Source organism: Bos taurus, chromosome 12 (assembly GCF_002263795.3).
Source record: "Bos taurus isolate L1 Dominette 01449 registration number 42190680 breed Hereford chromosome 12, ARS-UCD2.0, whole genome shotgun sequence".
Classification (NCBI taxonomy): domain Eukaryota; kingdom Metazoa; phylum Chordata; class Mammalia; order Artiodactyla; family Bovidae; genus Bos; species Bos taurus.
The window spans coordinates 70,534,333-70,548,506 of record NC_037339.1 but is presented as its reverse complement, the minus strand read 5'-3'; the positions used below and the strand labels follow the sequence as shown (position 1 = coordinate 70,548,506).

Below are 14,174 nucleotides of genomic sequence, written 5' to 3'. Positions count from 1 at the left end.
TGCAGTAGTTTGAGGATTCTTTGGCATTGCCTTTCTTTGAGATTGGAATGAAAACTAACCTTTTCCAGTCCTGTGGCCACTGCTGAGTTTTCCAAATTTGCTGGCATATTGAGTGCAGCACTTTCACAGCATCATCTTTCAGGATTTGAAATAGCTCCACTGGAAATCCATCACCTCCACTAGCTTTGTTCTTAGTGATGCTTTCTAAGGCCCACTTGACTTCACATTCCAGGATATCTAGCTCTAGTTGAGGGATCACACCATGATGATTATCTGGGTCATGAAGATCTTTTTTTGTACAGTTCTTCTGTGTATTCTTGCCACCTCTTCTTAATATCTTCTGCTTCTCTTAGGTCCATCCCATTTCTGTCCTTTATCGAGCTCATCTTTGCTTGAAATGTTCCCTTGGTATCTCTATTTTTCTTGAAGAGATCTCTAATCTTTCCCATTCTGTTGTTTTCCTCTATTTCCTTGCACTGATTGCTGAGGAAGGCTTTCTTATCTCTTCTTGCTATTCTTTGGAACCCTGCATTCAGATGCTTATATCTTCCCTTTTCTCCTTTGCTTTTCACTTCTCTTCTTTTCATAGCTATTTGTAAGGCCTCCCCAGACAGCCATTTTGCTTTTTTGCATTTCTGTTCCATGGGGATGGTCTTGATCCCTGTCTCCTGTACAGTGTCACGAACCTCATTCCATAGTTCATCAGGCAGTCTATCTATCAGATCTAGGCCCTTAAATCTATTTCTCACATCCACTGTATAATCATAAGGGATTTGATTTATGTCATACCTGAATGGTCTAGTGGTTTTCCCTACTGTCTTCAATTTACGTCTGAATTTGGCAATAAGGAGTTCATGATCTGAGCCACAGCCAGCTCCTGGTCTTGTTTTTGCTGACTGTATAGAACTTCTCCATCTTTGGCTGCAAAGAATATACTCAATCTGATTTTGGTATTGACCATCTGGTGATGTCCATGTGTAGAGTCTTCTCTTGTGTTGTTGGAAGAGGGTGTTTGCTATGACCAGTGCATTCTCTTGGCAAAACTCTATTAGTCTTTGCCCTGCTTCATTCCGTATTCCAAGGCCAAATTTGCCTGATACTCCAGGTGTTTCTTGACTTTCTACTTTTACATTCCAGTCCCCTATAATGAAAAGGATATCTCTTTTGGGAGTTAGTTCTAAAAAGTATTGTAGGTCTTCATAGAACCGTTCAACTTCAGCTTCTTCAGCATTACTGGTTGGGGCATAGACTTGGATTACTGTGATATTGAATGGTTTGCCTTGGAAACGAACAGAGATCATTCTGTCGTTTTGTAGATTGCATCAAGTACTGCATTTCGGACTCTTTTGTTGACCATGATGGCTACTCCCTTTTTTTCTGAGGGATTCCTGCCCGCAGTAGTAGATACAATGGTCATCTGAGTTAAATTCACCCATTCCAGTCCATTTCAGTTCGCTGATTCCTAGAATGTCGACATTCACTCTTGCCATCTCTTGTTTGACCACTTCCAATTTGCCTTTATTCATGGACTTGACATTCCAGGTTCCTATGCAATATTGCTCTTTACAGCATCGGACCTTGCTTCTATCACCAGTCACATCCACAGCTGGGTATTGTTTTTGCTTTGGCTCCATCCCTTCATTCTTTCTGGAGTTATTTCTCCACTAATCTCCAGTAACATATTGGGCACCTACTGACCTGGGGAGTTCCTCTTTCAGTATCCTATCATTTTGCCTTTTCATACTGTTCATGGGGTTTTCAAGGCAAGAATACTGAAGTGGTTTGCCATTCCCTTCTCCAGTGGACCACATTCTGTCAGACCTCTCCACCATGACCCGCCCGACTGTGGGATAGCTACCCCGTGAAAAGCCCTAACCTAAGACACTGCCAGGCATGCTCACAGAACAAAGGACTGAGCAGAGCTAGCTGGCTGTGGGCCAGCCCATCCCCCACCAGAGAAAGGCAGGCGATGGCAGCCAGAGCCAGAAGGGTGCAATCGCAGCTCAAGAGAGGCATCCTATACCAAACTGCAAGCAGACTTTTTTGCTAACCAATACTTCTTGGGATTCTGGATGGTCGACATCTGCCAGGAGGGTCGCAGCCAGAGATTAGCTCCCCAGAAGCGACACACAGCACACCTGAGAAGGCACGCCCATTGTACACCCAGAAAACCGAGCGGCTGGGATGGGGGAGGGGATAAGCCACAGCCTTCAACTGGGGAAGACTATGCGCGCCAAGCACCTGGTCACCTGAGCTGCTCAGACCTGGGACGGGAGCAAAACACACGCCCAACCAAGTCTGCACCTTTGTGGAGTATCTGAGAACCTGAACCTGAGCAGCTTAGACCTGGGAAGTGCATGCAAACCAGGGCCCGCATCAGACAGTTCCCAGAAGAGCAACCTAGAGTCTGAGCAGACTGGAAAAGCACGCACACTGTGAGCAGGGACAAACCCAGTGTGGCTGAATCACTGTGAGCACATGCTAGTGATATTTGTTTGCAGTGTTCCTCCCTCCCCAAAGCACGACTGAATAAGCAAGCCTAAAAAAAAAGTGACCACCATCACGCCCCTTGTGTCAGGGCGGAGATTAGACACTGAAGAGACCAGCAAATAGAGGAAGCTAAAATAAACAGAGGGAACTGCTCTGGAAGTGACAGGTGCAGTCAGATTAAAATCCTACAGTTAGCACCGACTACATAAGAAAGGGCCTATGGCCCTTGAGAAGTATAAGCTGGACCAAGGATCTATCTGAGAATGAACTGAACCCACACTGACTGCAATAGCTCCAGAGAAAGTCTTAGATATATTTTAACTATTGTCATTTTTTTAATTTAAAAAATTATTTTATTTTATTTTTTTGATTTTTAAGTCCCCATTACAGCTTTAATTGTCATTTTTATAACCTACTATTACCTTGAGAAAAAAAAGACCCTATTTTTAAAGCAAACTTCGTATATATATATATATATTTTTTATAATTTTTGTGACTTTTTTAATATTGTAATTTTGAGAATCTAACCTCTAGTCTAGATTTTTAATCTTTGCTTTTTGGTATTTGTTATCAACTTTGTACCTTTAAGAACCCAGTCTTTAACTTTGGGAGCGAGATCACTGGCCTGATTGCTCTCTCCCCCTTCTGACTCTCCTTTTTCTCCAACAGGTCGCCTCTATCTTCCCCCTCCCCCTTTTCTTCTCTACCCAACTCGAATCTCTTTGTGTGTTCTGGGCTGTGGAGAACACTTAGGGAACTGATTACTGCCTGGATCTGTCTTTCTCCTTTTGATTCCCCCTTTTATCCTCCTGGCCACCTCTGTCTCCTTCCTCACTCTTCTCTTCTCTGTTTAAGTCTGTGAACATCTCTGAGGGATCGAGACTGTGGAGAGCACATAGGAAAGTGATTACTGGCTCACTTGCTCTCGCCCCTTTTGATTCCCCCTCTTCTCCTCCTGGTCACCTCTTTCTCCCTCCTCCCTCTTCTCTTCTCCATGTAACTCTGTGTACCTCTCCAGGTGTTCCTCACTGTGGAGAAACTTTTCATCATTACCCTAGATGTTTTATCATTGGTGATGTATAGATGGAGAAGTCTTGAGGCTACTGTAAGAATAAGACTGAAAACCAGAGGCAGGAGGCTTAGTCCAAATCCTGAGAACACAAGAGAACTCCTGGCTCCAGGGAACATTAACTGATAGGAGCGCATCAAACACCTTCATACCTACACTGAAACCAAGCACCACCCAAGGGCCAACAAGCTCCAGAGTCTTAATACCACGCAAATTCTCCAGCAACACGGGAATATAACCCTGAGCCTCAATATACAGGCTGCCCAAGTCACACCAAACACACTGACATCTAAAACCTCATTACTGGACACTTCATTGCACTCCAGAGAGAAGACATTCAGCTCCACCCACCAGAACACCGACACAAGCTTCCCTAACCAGGAAACCTTGACAAGCCACCCGTACAACCCCACCCACAGCGAGGAACCTCCACAATAAAGAGGAATTCCACAAACTACCAGAATACAGAAAGGCCACCTCAAACACAGCAATATAAACAAGATGAAAAGGCAGAGAAATACCCAGCAGGTAAAGGAACAGGATAAACGCCCACCAAACCAAACAAAAGAGGAAGAGATAGGGAATCTACCTGATAAAGAATTCTGAATAATGATAATGAAAATGATCCAAAATCTTGAAAACAAATTGGAGTTACAGATAAATAACCTGGAGACAAGGATCGAGAAGATGCAAAAAAGGTTTAACAAGGACCTAGAAGAAATAAAAAAGAGTCAATATATAATGAATAATGCAATAAATGAGATAAAAAACACTCTGGAGGGAACCAACAGGAGAATAATGGAGGCAGAAATGAGGTATAAGATAGAATGGTAGAAATAAATGAATCAGAGAGGAAAAAAGAAAAAGGAATTAAAAGAAATGAGGACAACCTCAGAGAGCCCTGGGACAATGTTAAACACCCCAACATAGAATCATAGGAGTCCTAGAAGAAGAAGACAAAAAGACAGACCATGAAAAAATACTTGAGGAGATAATAGTTGAAAACTTCCCTAAAATGGGGAAGGAAATAATCACCCAAGTCCAAGAAACCCAGAGAGTCCCAAACAGGATAAACCCAAGGAGAAACACCCCAAGAAACATATTAATCAAATTAACAAAGAACAAATATTAAAAGCAGCAAGGGAAAAACAACAAATAACACACAAGGGGATTCCCATAAGGATAACAGCTGATCTTTCAATAGAAACCCTTCAGGCCAGGAGGGAATGGCAAGACATACTTAAAGTGATGAAAGAAAATAACCTACAGCCCAGATTACTGTACCCAGAAAGGATCTCACTCAAATATAAAGGAGAAATCAAAAGTTTTACAGACAAGCAAAAGCTGAGAGAATTCAGAACCACCAAACCAGCTCTCCAACAAATGCTAAAGGATCTTCTCTAGATAGGAAACACAGAAAGGGTATATAAACTCGAACCCAAAACAATAAAATAAATGGCAATGGATCATACTTATCAATAATTACCTTAAATGTAAATGGGTTGAATGCCCCCAACCAAAAGACAAAGACTGGCTGAATGGATACAAAAACAAGGCCCCTATATATGTTGTCTACAAGAGACCCACCTTAAAACAGGGGACATATACAGACTGAAAGTGAAGGAATGGAAAAAGATATTCCACGCAAATAGAAACCAAAAGAAAGCAGGAATAGCCATACTCATATCAGATAAAATAGACTTTAAATCAAAGGCTGTGAAAAGAGACAAAGAAGGACACTACATAATGTTCAAAGGAACAATACAAGAATATATAACAATCATAAATATATATGCACCCAATATAGGAGCACCACAATATGTAAGACAAATGCTAACAAGTGTGAAAGGGAAAATTAACAATAACACAGTAATAGTGGGAGACTTTAAGACCCCATTCACACCTATGGATAGATCAACTAAACAGAAAATTAACAAGGAAACACAAACTTTAAATGATACAATAGACAAGTTAGACCTAATTAATACCTATAGGACATTTCACCCTAAAACAATGAATTTCACCTTTTTCTCAAGTGCACACGGAAGCTTCTCCAGGATAGATCACATCCTGGCCCATAAATCTAGCCTTGGTAAATTCAAAAAAATTGAAATCATTCCAAGCATCTTTTCTGACTACAATGCAGTAAGATTAGAACTCAATTACAGGAGAAAAACTATTAAAAATTCCAACATATGGAGGCTGAACAACATGCTGCTGAATAGCCAACAAATCACAGAAGAAATCAAAATATGCATAGAAATGAATGAAAATGAAAACACAACAACCCAAAACCTGTGGAACACTGTAAAAGCAGTGCTAAGGGGAACAGTCATAGCAATACAGGCTTACCTCAAGAAACAAGAAAAAAGTCAAATAAATAACCTAAATCTACATCTAAAGCAACTTGAAAAGGAAGAAACTATGAATCCCAGGGTTAGTAGAAGGAAAGAAATCTTTAAAATTATGGCAGAGATAAATGCAAAAGAAACAAAAGAGACAAAAATAAACAAAACCAAAAGCTGGTTCTTGAGAAGATAAATAAAATTGACAAACCATTAGGCAGACTCATCAAGAAACAAGGGAGAATAATCAAATCAACAAAATTAGAAATGAAAATGGAGAGATCACAACAGACAACACAGAAATACAAAGGATCATAAGAGACTACTATCAGCAACTATATGCAAATAAAATGGACAACTTGGAAGAAATGGACAAATTCTTAGAAAAGTACAACTTTCTAAAATTGAACCAGGAAGAAATAGAAATCTTAATAGACCCATCACAAGCATGAAAATTGAAACTGTAATCAGAAATCTTCCAACAAACAGAAGCCCAGGACCAGACGGCTTCACAGCTGAATTCTAGCAAAAATTTAGGGAACTAATACCTAGCCTACTAAAACTCTTCCAGATAAATTGCAGAGAAAGGTAAACTTCCAAACTCATTCTATGAGGCCACCATCATCCTAACACCAAAACCTGACAAAGATGCCACAAAAAAATATAACTATAGGCCAATATCATTGATGAACATAAGTGCAAAAATCCTTAACAAAATTCTAGCAAACAGAATCCAACAACATATTAACAGATCATACATCATGACCAAGTAGGCTTAATCCCAGGAATGCAAGGATTCTTCAATATCCACAACTCAATCAATGTAATATACCACATTAACAAATTGAAAAATAAAAACCATATGATTATCTCAGTAGATGCAGAGAACACCTTTGACAAAATTCAACATCCATTTATGATAAAAACTCTCCAGAAAGCAGGAATAGAAGGAACATACCTCAACATAATAAAAGCTATAGATGACAAACCCTCAGCAAACATTATCTTCAATGGTGAAAAATGAAAGAATTTCCCCTAAAGTCTGGAACAAGACAAGGGTGGCCCACTCTCACCACTACTATTCAACATAGTTTTGGAAGTTTTGGCCACAGCAATAAGAGCAGAAAAAGAAATAAAAGGAATACAAATTGGAAAAGAAGAAGTAAAACTCTCACTGTTTGCAGATGACATGATCCTCTACATAGAAAACCCTAAAGACTCCACCAGAAAATTACTAGAGCTAATCAATGAATATAATCAAGTTGCAGGATATAAAATCAACACAGAGAAATCCCTTGCATTCCTATACATGAACAATGAGAAAACAGAAAGAGAAATTAAGGAAACAATTCCATTCATCATTGCAATGAAAAGAATAAAATACTTAGGAATATATCTACCTAAAGAAACAAAAGATCTATATAGAGAAAACTATAAAACACTGGTGAAGGAAATCAAAGAGGACACAAATAGATGGAGAAATATACCGTGTTCATGGATTGGAAGAATCAATATAGTGAAAATAAGTATACTACACAAAGCAATCTATAGATTCAATGCAATCCCTATCAAGCTACTAAGGATATTTTTCAGACAACTAAAACAAATAATTTCACAATTTATATGGAAATACAAAACGCCTCAAATAGCCAAAGCAATCTTGAGAAAGAAGAATGGAACTGGAAGAATCAACCTGCCTGACTTCAGGCTCTACTACAAAGCCACCATCATCAAGACAGTATGGTACTGGCACAAAGACAGAAATATAAATCAGTGGAACAAAATAGAAAGCCCAGAGATAAATCCACGCACCTATGGACACTTGTCTTTGACAAATGAGGAAGGAATATACAATGGAGAAAAGACAATCTCTTTAACCAATGGTGCTGGGAAAACTGGTAAACCCCACTTGTAAAAAAATGAAACTACAACACTTTCTAACACCATACACAAAAATAAACTCAAAATGGATGAAAGATCTAAACATAAGACCAGAAACTATTAAACTCCTAGAGGAGAACATAGGCAAAACACTCTCCAACATAAATCACAGCAGGATCCTCTATGACCCACCTCCCAGAATACTGGAAATAAAAGCAAAAATAAACAAACAGACCTAATTAAAATTAAAAGCTTCTGCACAACAAAGGAAATTATAAGCAAGGTGAAAAGACAGCCGTCAGAATGGGAGAAAATAATAGCAAACAAAGCAACAGACAAAGAATTAATCTCAAAAATAAGCAACTCGTGCAGCTCAATTCCAGAAAAATAAATGACCCAATCAAAAAGTGGACCAAAGAACTAAATAGACATTTCTCTAAAGAAGACATACAGATGGCTAACAAACACATGAAAAGATGCTCAACATAACTCATTATCACAGAAATGCAAATTAACACCACAGTGAAGTACCAACTTACACCAGTCAGAATGGCTGCTATCCAAAAGTCTACAAGCAATAAATGCTGGAGAGGGTGTGGAGAAAAGGCAACCCTCTTACAATGTTGGTGGGAATGCAAACTAGTACAGCCACTATGGAGAACAGTGTGGAGATTCCTTAAAAAACTGGAAATAGAACTGCCTTATGATCCAGCAATCACTGCTGGGCATACACACTGAGAAAACCAGAATTGAAAGACACACGTGTACCCCAGTGTTCATTGCAGCACTATTTATAATAGCCAGGACATGGGAGCAACCTAGATGTCCATCAGTAGATGAATGGATAAGAAAGCTATGGTACATATACACAATGGAATATTACTCAGCCATTAAAAAGAATACATTTGAATCAGTTCTAATGAAGTGGATGAAACTGGAGTTTACTATACAGAGTGTAGTAAGCCAGAAAGAAAAACACCAATACAGTATACTAATGCATATATATGGTATTTAGAAAGATGGTAACGATAACCCTGTATGCAACAGCAAAAGAGACACAGATGTATTGAACAGTCTTTTGGATTCTGTGGGAGAGGGCGAGGGCGGGATGATATGGGAGAATGGCATTAATACATGTAAATTATCATATGTGAAACAAATTGCCAGTCCAGGTTCGATTTATAATACAAGGTGCTCAGGGCTGGTGCACTGGGATGACCCAGAGGGATGGGATGGGGAGGGATTGGGAGGGGGATGCAGGATGGGGAACACATGTACAGCCACGGCAGATTCAAGTCAATGTATGGTAAAACCAATACAATATTGTAAAGTAAAATTAATTAATTAATTAATTTAAAAAAAAAAAAGAACTGGGTCCTCTTCTCAGGCTCCACACACCAGCCCAGCCTGCAGGCCCCCAGGGCATTTCCTGCCCAGCCCTGGGCACAGGGAACTTTCCAACTTCAGTGAAAGCCTCCAGCTGCCACTTCTGCTTTCACTCAGCACTTACTATTCTGTATTAAAACCCTCTAAATGTCAAGAAGCAATAGTTAGAACTGGACATGGAACAACAGACTGGTTCCAAATCAGGAAAGGAGTATGTCAAGGCTGTATATTGTCACCTTGCTTATTTAACTTGTATGCAGTGGGCATCATGAAAAATGCTGGGCTGGATGAAGCACAAGCTGGAATCAAGATTGCAGGGAGAAATATCAATAACCTCAGATATGCAGATGACATCACCCTTATGGCAGAAAGCAAAGAAGAACTAGAGAACCTCTTGACAAAAGTGAAAGAGGAGAGTGAAAAAGTTGGCTTAAAACTCAACATTTGGAAAAAGAAGATCATGGCATCTGGTCCAATCACTTCATGGGAAATAGATGGGAAAACAGTGGAAATAGTGACAGACTTCATTTTGGGGAGCTCCAAAATCACTGCAGATGGTGACTGCAGCCATGAAATTAAAAGATGCTCACTCCTTGAAAGAAAAGTTATGACTAACCTAGACAGCTTCTTAAAAAACAGAGATGTTACTTTGCCAACAAACGTCCAGGTAATCAAAGCTATGGTTTTTCCAGTAGTCATATATGGATGTGAGAGTTGGACTATAAAGAAAGCTGAGCACCGAAGAATTGATGCTTTTGAACTGTGGTATTGGAGAAGACTCTTGAGAGTCCCTTGGACTGTAAGGAGATCCAACCAGTTCATCATAAAGGAAATCAGTCCTGAATATCCATTGGAGGGACTTATGTTGGAGCTGAAACTCCAATACTTTGGCCACCTGATGCAAAGAACTGACTCATTTGAAAAGACCCTGATGTTGGGAAAGATTGAAGGCAGGAGGAGATGGGAATGACAGAGGATGAGATGGTTGGATGGCATCACGAACTCAATGGACATGAGTTTGAGTAAACTCTGGGATTTGGTGATAGACAGGGAGGCCTGGCATGTTGCAGCCCATGGGGTCACAAAGAGTCAAACATGACTCAGTGACTGAACTGAACTGAGCTGCTGACCTTTTCCCAGCCCTCTGTCTTAACAAGCTCCACGTAGAGACAGGTTTCCTTACAGGCAGGAATGAGAGCTGAGCATCCTGGTCTCCCTTAATACTGACCAGTGTAGGTCCTTCCCTTCTCATGGCTGACCATCTTGCTTTGTAAACTAAGAGGTTTTGTGCAGTGACATCTCTAAGGGCATCAATCTCAGGGCACACAGCAGGGCTTTAATAAGTGCAGCTGGAAGGACTTGGCTTCACCAAGGTGAACAACAGCAAGATGGAGTAGATGTGGATGCTGCTTCAGAAAAAGAAAGTTTGGAAGACTTTCAAAAAGACCCATCTAGACTCCACCAGAGGTCTCAGTGAGCATGTATTAGGACACATTATACACAGAAAAACATCAGAGTCTTTCTACCTCAGGGATTCAGTGGTCAAACAAGAACTACCAACAACTAAATCCAGACACAAAGAGTCAGATTCTAGATACCTAGTTTCAAATTCAAGTTAACCCTACATGTGGGTCTAAGTATTCATTCTACTAAGCATCAATGAAGCAATTTTAATGTTTGAGGCCATATGCTGGTGAGGAATAAATCACTTTGAAATTCTTGACTTTAGTAAGAATTTCAAACCAATGGAATGACAAGCAAAATAAACCAACAAGGCCTTTCCACAGAAGCCATATACCAGTACTAAAAACTTGGCTTCTAATGGGCCTTGAACAAATGATGGAGGAAAAGAACTGGCAGCCAAGTAGTAGGTCACCTAGTCCCATTCTCCAATTTAAAAAGCATGCATCCCTCTGGGTCAATCCCAGTGAGGGATGGGATGGGGAGGGAGGTAGGTGGGAGAGGGGTTCAGGATGGGGAACACATGTACACCCGTGGCGGAGTCATGTCAATGTATGGCAAAACCAATACAATATTGTAAAGTAATTAGTTTCCAATTAAAATTTTAAAAAAATAAGTCAAAAAATACCTCTAAAGTGTTACACAGAGGGAAAAAAAAAAGAACGAGAAGGTGAGGAGAGGAGAAAAGAGATGTCAGGCAGAGGGGACGGCATGAGCCAAGCATTGGAGGTGAGTGTGGGACCAGCATGGATGACTGGGGGAAGTCTGAGGTCTTGTTCCCTGGACAACTTTAAGAAAAGGCTATGTCTAAATCACCAGGCTGTGCGTATAGAACATGTGATGCCAGAGGCAGGGTGAGCTTCCTGTAATTTCACAAGGTCACTCTAGACTCAAGATTATGCAGAACATTTCCCCCTGACACATAAACAAAAAAAAAAAAAAAGAAGAAGAAGAAGAAAAGAAAAAGCATGCATCATCTTTCTTCTTTTTAAATATTTATTTATTTATTTAGTTGCATCAGGTCTTAGTCATTTCATGCAGCATCTTTTGTTGCGATGCAGACTCTCAAGCTGTGGTGCGCAGGCTCTGGAGCATTCAGGCTCAACAGTTGTAACACATGGGCTTAGTTACTCCATGGCATAAGAGATCTTAGTTCTCCAACAGGGATAAAACCCATGTCCACTACATTGCAAGGCAGATTCTTAACCACTAGACCACCAGACCACCCTATTCATCGTCCTTCTTATCCCTGGTGTCTGGATTCAGCAACTACAAGTAGCAGGGGGAAATCTGCCATCTATCCCTCACTGCCTAAAGCACAGACCCCACTGTCCTCCACACAGTGGAAGCACCTGCTCTATTTTCCTGTCCTGACCTCAGCATGATGCAAAATTTCTCTATGATGGATCTTCTGTGAGGGGAAGGGAGGGGAAAGAGAGATACCAGGCAGAGTGAGCTGAGTCTCCCAAAGTACAAAGGCTTTCTTGAGCTCTTTCCTGATCTGTACAGAGTTCCTGGAAAGCAGAAATGATAGACAATAGGAGCAAACTCACTGTTTGAACAAGTGCCTGCTGACTTCTGCATCCACAGCGCTGAGTGGATCATCCAGGAGGTAGATGTCTGCATTCTGATACAGGGCTCTAGAAAACATAGAGAGACATCAGGAGAGGACACTTTACACTCCCTGAGTCTCATCTCTAAACCAAGACAGTGTTCGAAAACTCTTTATGTTCATTCCAAGAGCCTAGGGAAAGAGCCAAGACCCTGCTTCACACAGGCCCACCCGGTGAGCAGGGTCTGTGTGCTCATGTCCACTAGGAGCCATGGAGAAGGAGGGGCAGGATGACAACTGAAGTGCCATATACCTGGCGAGGCTGACCCGGGCTTTCTGCCCCCCGCTCAGTGTGGTTCCTCGGTCTCCTACGACAGTTAGATCTCCATTCTCCAGAAACTGTAAATCCTACATAGAGAGAGAAAAGGGGAAAAAAAACAAAGAATTGAAAATGTTGTCCTCCTGCCATCTTAGCCCTTCAGCGTTAGTAATTCATACAAGTGTTTGATCAGCAGCAGTGTGCTTATTTTTCATAGCAACTAAATTGTAACTTTGAACATTGAAAAAAAAAAAAAAAACCTTCTCAGGGCTTTTAATGTGTTTTCATTCTATATTTTTTTCAGAGCATTTATGCATTTAACCATTATAACAGGTATTTATTGAGCATCAACTATATGGCAGGCATCATTCTGGGCACAAGAATTCAGCCATGAGGAAACAAATGCTCAGAATTTCTTTCCATGGTGGGAGACGGATGATATGGAAAATTAACCTGAGCACAAGTACTGAGGACAGGAAGGAAAAGGAAGCCGGCTCAGGCAGATCGGGAGTAAAGGGGGGAAGTGAGTCCACATTGGGGTGTGAGGGCTCTGCTCGGAGAGGGTGTGAGCAGATCTGGGGTGGGGAGGGGCTCAGGCAGACCTGGAGGGGCTGCTCCACACAGAGGGAGGGGCAAGTGCAGGGGCCACGGGGAGATGCCCAAGGGGTTCAAGACAAGCAAGGAGGCCAGGAGAGCAGAGCAGAGTAAGAATGAGGGGAGTGAGGGTGGAGACAGAGCAGGAGGAGCCTGGGGTCACTTCAATAAAGAAGTAAGGGGAGTATTGACATGGTCTGAGATTTTTAAGAAATCAGTCCTGCCCTTTGTGGAAAACAGACAATAATGGGAGAAAGGTGAGGGCAGTACAAGTGAGGAGGCTACTGGAATAATCTAGGTGAGAGATTACAGTGGCCAGGACCAGAGTGGAAGCAGCAGGAATGGAGAGAGGGGATCACACTCCAGACACACTTGGAATGTGGAGTCTGGAAGACCTGCTGATGGGACAGGTGTGGGCTGTAAGAGAAGAGGACTGTGGTGTCTGGGGTGAGGAAGGGGAAGGACAGGGTCTCCATTTACTGAGTTGGGGAAGATGGTGGAGGCAGGTTTAGGAGACTTCTCTTGTGGACAAGCTGAGATGACCTCCCAGTGGTGTCACAGTGCAGCTGGGCATGCAGGTGTGAAGGTCTGTGCTAGAGACACAGGTGTGAGAGCTGGTGGCCCAGGAGGTGAAGGCACTGCTGCTGCTGCTGCTGCTGCTAAGTCGCTTCAGTCATGTCCGACTCTGTGCGACCCCATAGACGGCAGCCCACCAGGCTCCCCCATCCCTGGGATTCTCCAGGCAAGAACACTGGAGTGGGTTGCCATTTCCTTCTCCAATGCATCAAAGTGAAAAGTGAAAGTGAAGTCGCTCAGTTGTGTCTGACTCTTAGCGACCCCATGGACTGCAGCCTACCAGGCTCTTCCATCCATGGGATTTTCCAGGCAAGAGTACTGGAGTGGGATGCCATGGTGAAGGCACAGGTCTTACTTTATCAAGGAGTAAATGTGTCTTAAACAAAACATTTTACTGATCTCAGCCTCAGCTTCCCACGCTCTCTGAAGAGATAATACCTGACCTGTGTCTTCCACAGTGATACTTAAGGCAAGTGGTAGACTGATGAGATCAGTACAAGA

The 14,174-nt window shown here is 41.6% G+C and overlaps 1 protein-coding gene across 1 annotated transcript in view; it reads right to left on the bottom strand.

The window, feature by feature from the left end:
• Positions 1–14,174, bottom strand: part of LOC101906567 (ATP-binding cassette sub-family C member 4-like) — a 378,587-nt gene that overhangs the window by 171,196 nt on the left and 193,217 nt on the right. Inside the window, 2 exon segments of the mRNA XM_025000155.2 lie at positions 12,186–12,272; positions 12,498–12,592. Of these exon segments, the coding sequence (XP_024855923.2) occupies positions 12,186–12,272; positions 12,498–12,592 (182 nt within the window).